This window comes from Berghia stephanieae, chromosome 6 (genome assembly GCF_034508935.2).
Source record: "Berghia stephanieae isolate SIO BIC M18660-M18661 chromosome 6, UCSD_Bste_1.3, whole genome shotgun sequence".
Lineage (NCBI taxonomy): Eukaryota > Metazoa > Mollusca > Gastropoda > Nudibranchia > Aeolidiidae > Berghia > Berghia stephanieae.
The window spans coordinates 3,849,773-3,864,189 of NC_088365.1; the positions used below are offsets into that span (position 1 = coordinate 3,849,773).

Below are 14,417 nucleotides of genomic sequence, written 5' to 3' on the forward strand. Positions count from 1 at the left end.
GACGAGAATGGAAACCGTTTTTCAGGGTGCTAATGCCAACAATTTAAATTTTTGACCAGTTTAACATTTAATTCGGCTTTTAAGCATCTGGTTCGTTTTGAGACGATGGGTCACGTATATAGAATCTCAAAAGTTGAATGTGTTGTCTGGGTTCGTGGAAGAGAAGAGACTACGATAGCTAAGCTAAGTAGGTACACCGGTATCTCTCATCGGTTTTACTACACACTTGTTCTGTGTCGCTGTGGACTAAGGTCAGTTGATAGAACCTCATTCGTTTCAAACCTGATCAGTTAAAAATACCGACTTTCATAGACCTGTGTTATAAGTATGACAATACTTTGATATCAAATTTCTCCGTTAATTGAATGGTAGGTATCATGATATGTTATGAATAAATGAGTTACGTACTTTTACTAAAGGGTTGAGTGTAATATAAAACTACACAGTTCCGTATATCACGTTCCCAAGAGCCATTGGGCCCATTGTGCGGCTTGTGGTATGACACTCGCTTTCGGATGGGTCCTGGGTTCGAGCCTCGCTCGGCGCATAGTAGTTGAGTCCTTGGAAAAGGCTCTTTACTCACTTTCTCTCACCGTACTCAGGTGTAAAATGAGAACCTGGTCGTTAACAGCGTTGTCTTTGTCTGAGAAAATTTGTAATATCGGCTAACAGGCATCGTGTCCCGTCCTACCTGTTAAATATTGCTGTTGACCCGGGCTTTGAGCACATTTAGTGGATATTGCGCTATATGAAATCTCTTTTTTTTAAACTCAGTTGTAAGCTTGATTTTTATCATAGGAGGCTTGCCAATCAAAAAGCACTTTCCGACAGATCAAACAAATTCGGCTACCCAATCATCCGACATTAAGTCACTGAGTGCGTCCATTGTGCATCTGATTTAATTGCACGACAGTAAGGATTGGATAATCAGTACTACTACTAATATTTTTTTTTTAAATGAGCTTTTATATAGATATATATTCACTAAATGTGCTCAAAGCGCTTTACAAGGGGTCCCTGGCCAACTGCAACATTTAACGTGTAGGACGGGATATGACTCCTGTTAGGCGATGTTTCAATTTTTTTCTCGGACAGAGACAGCGCTGTTACTAATTTTACACCTGAGTACGGTGAGAGAATGTGAGTAAAGAGCCTTCTCCAAGACTCAACTATGCGCCAAGCGAGGCTCGAACCCAGGACATACCACTAGACCACATAGCCGCAATAAACAAAGCAATAAATAAACGCAGTATTTTAAAAATACCAAAAATGAAAGGAAAGAAACAGCCTCCTCAAAGACAAAACAAACACAACAATAACAACAACAGCAACGACAACAACAGTAAAATAAAAAAAAGAAGAAAGAAAACAACAACAATAACAATAACAACAAGAAAACAAAAAAAATGAGCCTGTCCCTTGAAGAAAGCGCAAAAGACAAAAGAAAAAAAAAAAAACAAAAAACAAAAAAAACAAAAAAAAAAAACAACAACAAACAAGCACATATTAAAGCAAAAACTACAAAAACAAACAAACAAACAAATACGTATTCGTTCTTTCATGCGTCTTTGTTCGATTTGATTTTTTCTTCATTATTAACCAACCCCCCCCCCTCTCTCTCTCTCTCTCTCTCTCTCTCTCTCTCTCTCTCTCTCTTTCTCTCCCCCTCTCCCTCTCTTTATCCTCATGTTCTTTGAAAATAATTTTCACAAGCCAACGAACTGGCCTTATCTCCCCTCCCCCTCCTTCTGCACCTCCTCCTCCTCTTCCTCCTTCTCCTCCTCCTCCTCCTCCTCCTCCTCCTCCTCCCTCCTCCTCCTCCTCCTCTTTTTCTTCTTCTTCTTCTTCTTCTTCTTCTTCTTCTTCTTCTTCTTCTTCTTCTTCTTCTTCTTCTTCTTCTTCTTCTTCTTCTTCTTCTTCTTCTTTTTCTTCTTCGAAAGAAAGCAAGCAAGAAAGTTAGTAAGTAAGAAAGAAACATCGTAGACAGTGAAAACACTAATAGCGGTCAGGTTTACATTTTACACAGGAGTGGTGAGAATGTGCTAAAGAGGCTTTTCCACAGACTCAACTTTGTGCCGACCATAAAGTCAGGGGATGAAAGTAATAACATGATTGGTAACCATGTTTTTACCGTTTCTGTTTGATGTCATTCATAGAAACTGTGTTTTTGTAACCGAATCTATGTTAGTCGTTTTATAGTGCTTGATTAGATAGGTCCTAATATTATATATAAATGTGTACAAGTCAAGGAATTTGTTTAATTCTATGGTACAAGTAAAGTACAATATTCACATTGAACATTATTCTCTACATTGATGACTGCCTTTTGGTGTAATACAAAAGGAAAGAAGCGATTTATCGTATTGACACATTTTCTTCACGACTATCTTGACTTTACAAGGAATTTATGGTCTTCACTTTGGCACGCAAAAAGACGCTCGTTTAACATTTCTATAACAATGACATCTATCGATTAAATAAATCTATTGTACTATCGAGAAATATATTAAACGAATGGAATATAGTACGGATGTTGTTTCTTTTTTATTATTAAAGCTCTTGTGTACACGGAGTAAAGATTGGATTAGTTCATTAATTTTCACTTTCATTTTCATTTCTTCATTCTCGTCTCTTGCTTCCTTCTCTACTCTAATTCTGGGTCCTGGAACGATTGATCGATAAACAATAAATAGCAGTGAATTTCATCGAACCTTCCTATCGCGCTGTCAAATGAGATAAGAATAAGAAAAAAAATCATGTTGGTCTGCCTTGCAATTCCAAAGACTAAGGTACTAACCTACAGTATACTACCGTCGTAGACGTAGACGTAGGGATCTTCGGCCAGTGCGGCATAAATAAAGGTCATAGGCCTACAACACTACATTAGGCAATTAATTGTCAGTGTCAGTAGACACTTAAATGAAAATTCAGTTTTCAAATGACAGTTTAATACCTGGTTTACTACGGTGCAGTATATCATCCCATTCATTGATGATAAAGTAAGAACATAATAAATTAAACTGTTTTCTCAGTTCGGGTAGTCGACAAATGGAACGGCTTGCCTGCAACAGTTGTCGACACCCCTTCATTGCAGCATTCATGTGCCGTCTTGATGCTCATTGTGAAACAGAAAAATACTGTTTGTAAAGTTAAATTCAGACACCTCATCCACTATGTGGCATGCCCAGTTTTGAGTTTAAGAGACTTGATTTTGAATTAAATACGTTCACGAATGCACAAGAGCAGATAAAAGGCTGTAAAAGCCTACATAAATCTGGACTTATATATCATATCATATAAAACTAAAACCGTTTGACTGTTGTCTCTAGGTTATTTAGAAGTAGAGTTTGAGTTATTCAGTTTTTGGCTGACATTCCACTTTCACTTACACTTATACAGGTGCAGTCCACTCCGGATAATTGCATCCTTCCGTTAATTGCAACATTTCCCAAGAAATGGAATTAATTCTTTATAAAAGTTACTGGTTTATTGCAATAAATTTTTGATCTTAAACTCAAATGGTGGCAAATTCAAGAAATCAATCAAAATTTCATGGTTAAATTACATCATGGACGAAATCATGACAGGTTGAAGTTGAAGAATTGAAAGTGGGCGGGATTTAATACTACACTAGTGTGTCTCTACTAAATTAGACATAAGAGGGCGGAGCTTTGCAGTATGGAATTTTTGCGGTCATCTGTGACCATAAGATAGGAGGTGAGGCGTGGGCATAGTCCAGACAACAGGTAGACACTGACAGTTGTAAGAAGAGACTGAGCTATATACTTGGTTTTGGGATTGACAACTGTGCATTGGTCAGCTTATTGTCTCTCATCACGTATAATCTGTTTCGACTCTAACACATGTCGAGAACAAAAGAGTGAAAGTTAACCCAATCTGAATAAGATGTCGCTTGCATCTAAGCTGCTTTCAATCAAATTGCTTAGTCTGTGGTGGACTAAGAACAATGTTTACAACAACTAGTTTAAGTTTACTGTATATGGTATGAAGCTGACTTGTGGTCTAAATTCCAAAGAAAATGTCACTGACCACTTATTGTGTTTTTACTAACATGTCCATATATGAAGGTCTGACATCCTCGAACGCAGTTATGGGCCTAGTTTAACATTGTTGTAATGGCAATATTTTGTGTCATTTTCTGAGATTTCCATTACAATAATGAGCCCATAAGGAATTGGCTTATCAGACCTGCAAATAAGTGCAAATCGGTTCTTACTCAATTCAGCTGGACAATATCAAACTCAACTCTCTGAAAAATAAATCAAGTCTCAGTACTATGATATATTATCACTACCCTAATTATCACTCTTGAAGTTGGAATTATTTGATTTTCATATGTTCATTTTACGCATGCACTATAATAATGACGTATCAGTTCTAACCATTGACATTCAAATTGATGATATTTCGTTGATCCAATGATTAGAACTGTTTAGATAAAATGATGAATTTAATTTGATTACATGTAATATAACTTTTGTTTTTTTAATTTTTGCAGGTTAACTTCATTTCAACTGTAATTTTGAGAATCAATAAAAATCATTTGCTCAAAAGAAGCTCAAGTTTGGATTGTTTTAAACCAAAGATGAGTGCATTTTCAGTGTCCGCTCCAATTAACAATTCCCTCCAAAAAGACAAGGCATATATTGGAGGACAATGGGTTTCTGCCAAGTCAGGGAAAACTTACAAAGGTTTGTAATTGAATTGATTTCAAAACGGTTAGTTTGAACACTCACATGCACACACATATATTCAAGCAAACGCACACAAATACACTCAGGCGTATTCCAAAAATGAAAGAAATTAAGAAAGTAATCATTTAGTGTAATTTTAAGATTGACCCTGTTTCCCACTTTCTATAGAATGTTAAACAGGCAATAACAATTGCTTGCTACCATTTTGAGTGGATGGTAGTCTAGTCTATTGCAAAGGGTCTACTTTGCAAGATCTCACAAACCCCTAGGAACTTTGAATCCATGTAGTCGACATTGATTAATATAAAAAGCTCACTCTCACTCACACGTTTCCACCATTTTCATAAACTTATCAATGATGAAGGAAATGTGCAGTTGGATACATATCCATGTCCTTCTCATAATGTTATGACCTGTTTTGTTACTGACATTTTTCTTTTCCTTTACACTTTATTAGTAAAATATTCTTTTGCACGAATGGATGACTCACTGTTTTTGACATATGTCACCCATCACTTCAAACAGTATTATGTCAATTTGATTTAGATGCTGAAAATTGAATTTATTTCCAAAAATGTGACTCTCGGGTTTACTTTATTTGTTTTATTGTGCGGCTTTGTGGTTTAGTGGTATGACACCTGCCTTGAGACTTGTTCGTCCAGGATTCTTATCCAATTTTGAGCTGTGCATATTTGAGTCCTTGAAAAAAGCCCTTTACTCACATTATCTGAACGTACTCCAGTGTAAAATTAAAATGCGTACCTGGCTATTGACAGCTTTGCTGTTTGGAAAAAAAATTGTCTCGTCCCACATGTTAATTGTTCGTGTTGGCTATGGACCCCTTGTAAACCACTTTGAGCTCATTAAATTGTGCTATATAAATGCTCACCTTTTTTTTTTTCGATTAAAAAAAATGTTTTAAAGAAAGAATATTGTTTCTTAAAGATATAAAATTTCATATTTTGGATATTTATATCACTTTCAAAATCTGGTTCACCTTGACATAATAGCAGAATGAGGCGATAATCACATATATTGCATTAGAGAAACATAATGTCCAAATAAAGATTTATTTCCCTGACCTCCTACAGTGGGCAGGGAGGCTGCTTACTGTGTCATCTATACCCCTATATCTGTTTTCCAATTGCCTTTTGTCTTTGTATAAGACATTCGTTTCTGTGGCTTTCGCCCACGTCTTCAGTTGGCATAATGTCCGAAGAAAAAATGTATTCTATTTCCACACAACGGAAGCAAGTACAAGCACCTCAAATGGAATACATTTTTTTCTTCGGACATTATGCCAACTGAAGACGTGGACGAAAGCCACAGAAACGAATGTCTTGGTCATATATGTGAGTGACAATTTATATTTTATATTTTATATTAGCTCTAACCATCATTATCGAGCACTTTCGTACCTACGAGTACCCACCAACACTCATAAATATAAATATATATATATATATATATATATATATATATATATATATATATATATATATATATATAATATATATATATATATATATATATTATATTTATATATATATATATATATTTATATATAGTGATTTGTAAACATTTGAGTATATTCCTCTTTGTGGGATCCTGTGCTTGCGTCTGGATGAGACTTTTAGGTGATCTCAGGCTAAGTATACTGATAATGTGCTCTTGGGATCTACATCTGTTACCTATTTAAACCATCCCCCTTTGTCATACTTTTTCTTGTGTGCTTTCAGTTCTAATTGTAAATCTATAATGTTTTGACTATCCCATTTTCTTACTTTTAAATTTTTTTCTGGCGCTGAAATGACCTAAATGTGTCGCAAGCGCCGTAAAACCCTTAAAAACAAATTTAAAAAAACCCCAAATGATTTATTTATATCATTATTTTCTCTTCTACAGTTACAAACCCATCCAATGGTCAAGTAATAGTTTCTGTTCCTGACATGGATAAAGAGGATACTGCTGCTGCCATTGACATTGCACACAAAACATTTCAGACTTGGAGGAATACTCCATATAAGGTAAATGATTCTTGAGCACTTGAGCACTTATATAGCGTAATATCCCCTATACATGCTCAAAGCGCTTTACAAGGGGTCCCAAGCCAACAACAACACTTATATATATATGCTCTAGTTTTGTTTTGTTTTGTTTACAAATCGCTCATTTTTTAAGATTATAATGTTTAATATGAATCATTGACACTGTCAGTCAGACGAAAGCAGCTATATAAATGTACATTTATTATTATTATTATTATTATTATTATTATTATTATTATTATTATTATTATTATTATTATTATTATTATTATTATTATTATATTATTATTATTATTATTATTATTATTATTATTGTTATTATTATTATTATTATATTACTATTATTATTATTGTGTGCTGGGTGAAAACTGGCCTGGACTTTTTAAAAAAATGTAAAAGCTGGTGAATAAATGAATTTTGAAAAATTATGGGATAGCCTACTCTCATCCTTCAACCGGTCAAGAAGGTCTTAGTGGTCAATAGATATAATATGATGATTTCTTTTGTCCTGACCTTTTATTTTAACAATCGTTGATAATGATGAAATGTTTAAATCATTAAAGTTTAGCTTAATTAAAAAAAAAAAAATTTAATTGGGCTTTTATGTAGCACAATATCCACTAAACAATCTCAAAGCGCTTTACAAGGGGTCCCTGGCAGGGCTGAGAATCTTCCGCCTAAAGGCGGATTTCCGCCTAAATGGTGGTTTATCTCCGCCCATCACCATCACTATTACGCCTTTTAAAAAGGCTCACCACAACCACTACATCAACATCCCTATCACCACTACTTTTACAACCACCACCTGTACTACAACAACCATCACATCATCATTCCTGTCACCATTACTACTACAACCACCACCACATCATCATCCCCCACCACCACTACTACTACCTACAACCACCACCACATCATCATCCCCCACCACCACTACTACTACCTACAACCACCACCACATCATCATCCCTACCACCACCACCACTACAGCTACAACCACTACTACTACAACTACCATCACATCATCATCCCTACCACCACTACTACAACAACCACCACCTTTTATTATTCCTACTACCAATACAAATACATCCTCCACCACCTCATCATCCCAACTATCACTACTACAACCACCCCACATCATCCCTACCACACTATTACAACGACTACCACACCATCATTCCCAACACCTCTACAGCTACAACCACCATATCATCATCCCTATCACGACCCTACTACAACCACCATCACATCATCATCCCTACCGCCATCTTTTCTGACTACTACTACTACTAAGTAGACTACTACTACTTTTGAAATTCCTCCAAGTGGTGTCAGAAATTATTGCGAGGCACATTTTTGATTGCATCTCAGTAAATTTTTTAATGAAATTCTAATTTATACGTTATCGTCGCATAGATAGGTCTTGAACTCCATTTTTGTGACCAGTCATTCTCAACCCTGAACCATCATGACATCATCACCATCTCTACCACAACTACCACCACTATGACAGCAACTATCACATCATCATCAGTAACACCATCTCCACAACTACATCATCACTGCCCTCATTGTAATCAGTACCACCTCTAGTGCAAGCACCACTATCACATCATCTTCCTGGTGGGATCTTTTGACTTGCATGGATCAGAGTTGCTTTCTGCCGTTGTCTTAGCTTGATCCTTTTCCTGGCCGGATTCATTGGCACGGAGGGAGACAATTAAATGCATAGTCATTTTTGGGAGATGATATGTTTGTCCTCGTATATCATCTCTCTTTTGTGTGATGTTAGATTTGTTGTTCTAAATTTTGTATTTCTCTCACAAGGATTCTGTGCTTGTGTCTCAGTGACCTCAAACTAACTACATTGATAGTTTGATCTTGGAATCCATTTGTGAGCCCTATTTGAACCAGTCACTTTTTCTCCGGTGCTTTTGATCTTACTTAAATCTATATTTTTTTACAGCCCCATATATATTTTAAGTGCCGCTGAAATGACCTACAAACATATACACGTACACACACAAATCAATAAAGTTCACACAGTTCTTAAGTCTCGTTAATTTTTCACTTTCATTTTTCTGTACTCATCACTACATTCATTTGAGCTCTCTCTGTCTCTCTCTCTCTCTCTCTCTCTCTCTCTCTCTCTCTCTCTCTCTCTCTCTTCTCTCTCCTCTCTCCTCTTTCTCTCTCTCTCTCTCTCTTTCTCTCTCTCTTTCTCTCTCTCTCTCTCTCTCTCTTCTCCTCTCTCTCTCTCTCTCTCTCTCTCTCTTTCTCTCTCTCTTCTCTCTCTCTCTCTCTCTCTCTCTCTCTCTCTCTCTCTCTCTCTCTCTCTCTCTCTCACACACAAATCAGTAAAGTGCACCCAGTTCTTTAGCCTCGATAAGTTTTCACTTTTCACCGTATTGTACTTAACAATGACACACACACACACACACACACACACACACACACACACACACACACACACACACACACACACACACACACAGAGGATTCAATTAAAATGCTAATTTCCTGGCAATTGCCAACATGAAACAAACGTTAAATTAATATTTCCGATTAACAAATAAAGGACATAACAATAAAGTTCACTCAGTACTTTAACCTTGGTTAGTTTTTCACTTTAATCTCTCTGTACCTATCACTATATTCACTTTGAGCAGTCTCTCTCTCTCTCTCTCTCTCTCTCTCTCTCTCTCTCTCTCTCTCTCTCCTCTCTCTCTCTCTCTCTCACTCACACACACACACACACACACACACCTGGGTGGGGTTCCTGACCTCCCATAGTGGGCAAGGGGGTACATACTGTCTTCTATCCCCTTATATCTGTTTTCCAACATGCTTTCTGCCTTTGTCTTGGAATGAGATTGCTTGGTTTTGTCCTGTCCCTGGCCAGAGTCCTAACTGGAAGGGAGACAGTCAAATGCACACTTATTGTTTTGGGAGATGATATTTTTTCCTTGTAAATCATCTCTCTGTTATTTATTATTATATTTGCTATTTTGAATGTATAATGTAAGCATTTGAGTGTATTCCTCTTTGTGCCCTGATGAGACTTAAAGGTGATCTCAAACTAAGTACATTGGTGGTATGCTTTTTGAATCTACATCTGATCCCTATTTGTTCCGTTCCCCTCCATTCCCCTGTGTCTTACTTTTCCTTGGGAGTTTTAATTGTAATTCTAGAATTTTTTAATATCCCATTTTCTTACTTTTTACTGGCGCTGATATAACCTAAATGTGTTGCAAGCGCCGTAAACCCTTGAAAACAAACAAAACACACACACACACACAAACACACACTATCGTTCCTTCTGTCAGACAAACCTAAATCTATAAAGTGGATCATATCCTTTTCACATCAGCCATCATTCTCTCTTCTCACGTTCAAGTACACACCTTATCACCACCACCACCACCACCACAACCACCACCACCACCACTATCATCATCATCATCATCATAATCATCATCATCACTGCCACTACTACTACAACCACCACCATCGCCACACCATCATTTCATGAAGCACCACTATTACTACAACCACCTCCACCACATCATCATCATCACCATCATTGCCACCACCACTACGACATCATCACAACACTATCACCATATATTAAAACAACAATCACTACCACATCCTTACCACCACTACTACAACCTCCTCCAACACAACAATATCACCACCACCACTTCTGCAACCACCACAACCACATACATTATCATTACTGCCACCACTACAACAGCCACCATCATATCATTATGACCACCACACCTACCATTCATTTTAATATTTTATACGTCATAAATTGGTTTTGGAACTTTACTTGATTTGAAACAAGGGGTATTAGGATGATTATAGATCACAATAGATTATATTTTGTTTGCAGAAATTCCTGTTTAAGCATTGAAATTGTTCGGAATTGTTTCTGAAATTTACGTGAACCAAATTTTAAGTTGGCGTCTCTGGTCAACTTGAAACAATGGGATGTGGGCATTAGTGAATCTGTGAATACGGAAGATGTGTGTGGCGACTACCACTACTACTACAACCATCATCACGTCATCATCCTTACCACAACTACTACAACCACCACCACATCATTATCCCCACCATTACCATTACTACAACCACCATGTTATAATTACACTTTCAGTTTTTGAAATTCCTCCGAGTGATGTAAGAAATTGCTGGGAGACACATTTTGGATTGCATCACAATACATTTTAATGAAATTTAAATTTATAGGTCATTTTTGCATGGATGGTTCTTGATCTAAGCGCTGAAAAATTTCCTCCTTTTTAGTGACCAGTCATTCTCACCCCTGCCCTGGCCAACAGCCACACTTAACATGTAGGACGTGACATGATGCCTGTTAGGCGATATTACAATTTTTTTTGGACAGAGATAACGCTGTAAATGGCCTGGTACTCATTTACACCTGAATACAGTGAGAGAATGTGATTAAAGAGTCTTTTCCAATTACTCAATTATGTGCTGAGTGAGGCTTGAACCCAGAACCTTCCAATCCGAAAGCGAGTGTCATACCACAAGACCATATAGCCGCACAAATGTTTATCACTGAAGAGATGATGAATGCAGAATGCAAGTGTTAAAAAAAAAAAAATTTCATATTGTGATTATCTTTATTTTTGTTCAATTTTCCATACAGCATAAACAGGTGGAGGTGGTTCATTAAAAAGTGAACAGACAAAATTGTGAGGTTCTCGCTAATTAAATAAACATAATTGGTTCTATTATATTTTTACAGGAGAGGAGTGCTATTCTTAAAAAATGGTATGACCTTTGTATACAGTACAAGAAGGACCTTTCTACATTGGTCACATTGGAAATGGTAAGCTATTAAAGAAATAATTATCCAATTTCATGTTAAAAGTTCAACAAATGATGATAATATTGAGATCACTTTGACCAAGCATCCTGCATTAATTTAAGCTCTTGAAGCTGTTGTTAAGGAAGTTGTCAAAATAGACAATTTGTATTTGACAGCCTTCATCCTTTTTGCCCCCCCCCCCCGCCCCCCGCCCCCCATCCCTCATTTATTCAATTAACTCTTAATATTGCAATCCATTCCATCAAGGGAAAACCTTTTGCCGAGGCCGAGGGAGAAGTGGTTTATGCTGCAGGATTTTTAGAATGGTATGGAGAGGAGGCAAAGCGTATCTATGGAGACGTCACCCCCAGTTTTGCTCCAAACAAAAGAGCGCTCTTACTCAGACAACCAATTGGTGTAGCTGGAATGATAACACCTGTAAGTAGACAGACAGAACAGGAAGTAATGCGATTTTTAAAGTCATGATTTAAAAAAATAAAATTAAAAAAAAAAATTAAAATAAAATTCCCTTTATTCAGTCCAAAGGGGAACATTGTCTTTAGGGTCTATTCCAAGGGAAAACTTGAATAACCCCGGCATCAGCCGCAGTGCAGTGCCGAAAAGTGAGCTATGGCGAGGTGACTTGCTCAAGGCCACACAACGAAGCGGTAAGTTGAACTCGGTACCTTTTGGGTACTATCAAAGACTGTACCACTGAGCCACAATGTCCCCACAAATACAAATGAGCCACAAATACAGTCACGCCTCTCTGATCAGGAACTTGCAAACCGGATGTCTCCATTATCCGAGCAGTTTGTCTTGGAGACAGATTTTTTTCTTCTTTATTTGTACACTTTAGGGACTGATTCCACTATGTGGATGTCTCTGTAATCCAGACAAAATGCTGGGAATGGAAGTGTTCGGATTTGAGAGACGTGACTGTATAATGTAATTCTCGTTTCAAAAAAATTATTTTTATTTCTTAGTGCATGTATTTAAAGGCATAATGTATTATCTTAACTATGAATAGGCATATAAAATCTTTTACTTTTATGAAATGAATTCCAATAACTTTATCATGTTAGAAAATCAAAGCCTGTATTAATATTAGTTATTTATTTTTAATTTGTTCTCAACATTTCTTGTGAAAAGAGTGAATTCTGTTTACACTGTTGAACTAAACTGTCTAATTGGAAAACAACGAATTTGTACACATGCAAATTCATTGTCTTCTCGTAACACCATTTTTAATACTTCCTCTCGAAACTTGACATTATTTTACTGATTTATAATAGTTTGTATATTGTGGGGCTATGTGGTCTAGTGGTATGACACTTGCCTTCAGATTGGAAGGTCCTGGGTTTGAGTCCTGCTCTGAGTGGTGCAAAGTTGAATACTTGGAAAAGGCTCTTTACTCACATTCTCTTAGCCTACTCAGGTGTAAAATGAGTACTTGACCATTAACAGCGTTGTCTTTGGAAAAAAAAAATAGTAATATCACCTAACAGGCACATGTTAGTGTTGCTGTTGGCTAGGTATCCCTTGTAAGCTCTTTGAGCACATTTTGTGGATATTGCACTATATAAGTACTCACTTTGTAAAAAGATATTTTTTATACACGATTTAGCACTTTTCAATATGTACTGAACTTTTTTCTCTATTGTCTTTCTTCTAGTGGAATTTCCCTAGTGCTATGATCACTCGAAAAGTTGGTGCTGCTGTTGCTGCAGGTTGTACAGTCGTTTTACGTCCTGCCGAAGAGACACCACTGTCTGCTTTGGCTCTTGCTGAGGTTTGTGCTTATGAAATTGTCACAACATTATAATATATCTAAATGTATAATAGTAATAGCATTGCAGTGGACGGACATATGGTTATCACTTTTTCCTTTTTCCCCCCCTTAAAAAATTTTTTTTTGACCAATCCAAATTGTAATTTGTACGTATAATAGTAAAGAAAGTGGGTGAATATATTTTCATGATTTTTCAGATTTAACCATTAGATATTCAACTTTGAATAACCACTGGATCAATGTCCATCCCTACCCCTCCCTCCACATCTTATTCTCAAAAACCTTTGATTTTTATTCGAAACTTCTATATATATATAATTTTAAACTATTCTTTGTTGTTTATTTTTATAAATTTTTGTTTTAATATTTAAAAAAAATAAAAATAACTTCACATTTAATCCCTTTTCATTTTCAAAATTAAAATTTAAAAAAAATTCTCCTTCGATCTATCTCAGCTGGCACAACAAGCAGGTCTCCCAGCCGGTGTGTTTAATATTGTCACTAGTGACCGACCACGTGCATCCCCGATAGGCAAAGAACTCTGTGAGAATTCACTAGTCTCGAAAATATCCTTCACTGGATCTACTGCTGTTGGAAAGGTACAATTCATTATGTGTGACTCGCCGTCTTAAAACGATGTTATGTCGGGATGAATTAAAGTAGTCCCTTTAGAGCCATTGGGCCAATGGAGCCGGAATTTATGCCAGTTTCTAGAGCATGAAACAGACAATAGGAATTGCTTGCTACCCTTTGGATAGGATGTTTGTCTATTTGCTAATTATTTCCACCAGATCTAAAAGACTTGACTACCCAATTACTGCCGGGTGCATAGAGAGGAGAAGGGGGGTCGGGGGGGGGGGGGGGGGGTCCAGAAAAAAATCTCGATTTCACCCTGGATTGATCTCAGTCCTTTTATGTGTGAAGCCAGTGCACTACCAACTGAGCTATTGGGACTCTCAGTTGGGGTGAATTAGTTGCTGGAAATTGAATTTATAGCAACAAATGTGAAACTT

General features: G+C 36.7%; 1 protein-coding gene across 2 annotated transcripts in view; it reads left to right on the forward strand.

Annotated features, from left to right (window-relative positions):
* The first annotated feature begins 201 nt into the window (after positions 1-201).
* The window catches only part of LOC144975995 (succinate-semialdehyde dehydrogenase [NADP(+)] GabD-like), a 24,211-nt gene continuing 9,995 nt past the window's right edge, over positions 202-14,417 (forward strand). The window contains exons 1-7 of one of the 2 annotated variants that reach the window (XM_078920250.1): positions 202-368; positions 4,520-4,712; positions 6,621-6,742; positions 11,550-11,633; positions 11,880-12,050; positions 13,288-13,404; positions 13,860-14,003. In XM_078920250.1, coding sequence (XP_078776376.1) covers positions 366-368; positions 4,520-4,712; positions 6,621-6,742; positions 11,550-11,633; positions 11,880-12,050; positions 13,288-13,404; positions 13,860-14,003 — 834 coding nt within the window. In that variant the 5' untranslated portion in view covers positions 202-365. Of the gene's footprint in view, positions 369-2,627; positions 2,790-4,519; positions 4,713-6,620; positions 6,743-11,549; positions 11,634-11,879; positions 12,051-13,287; positions 13,405-13,859; positions 14,004-14,417 lie in introns of those variants that run through there. The other variant, XM_078920249.1, reaches the window with a different exon arrangement.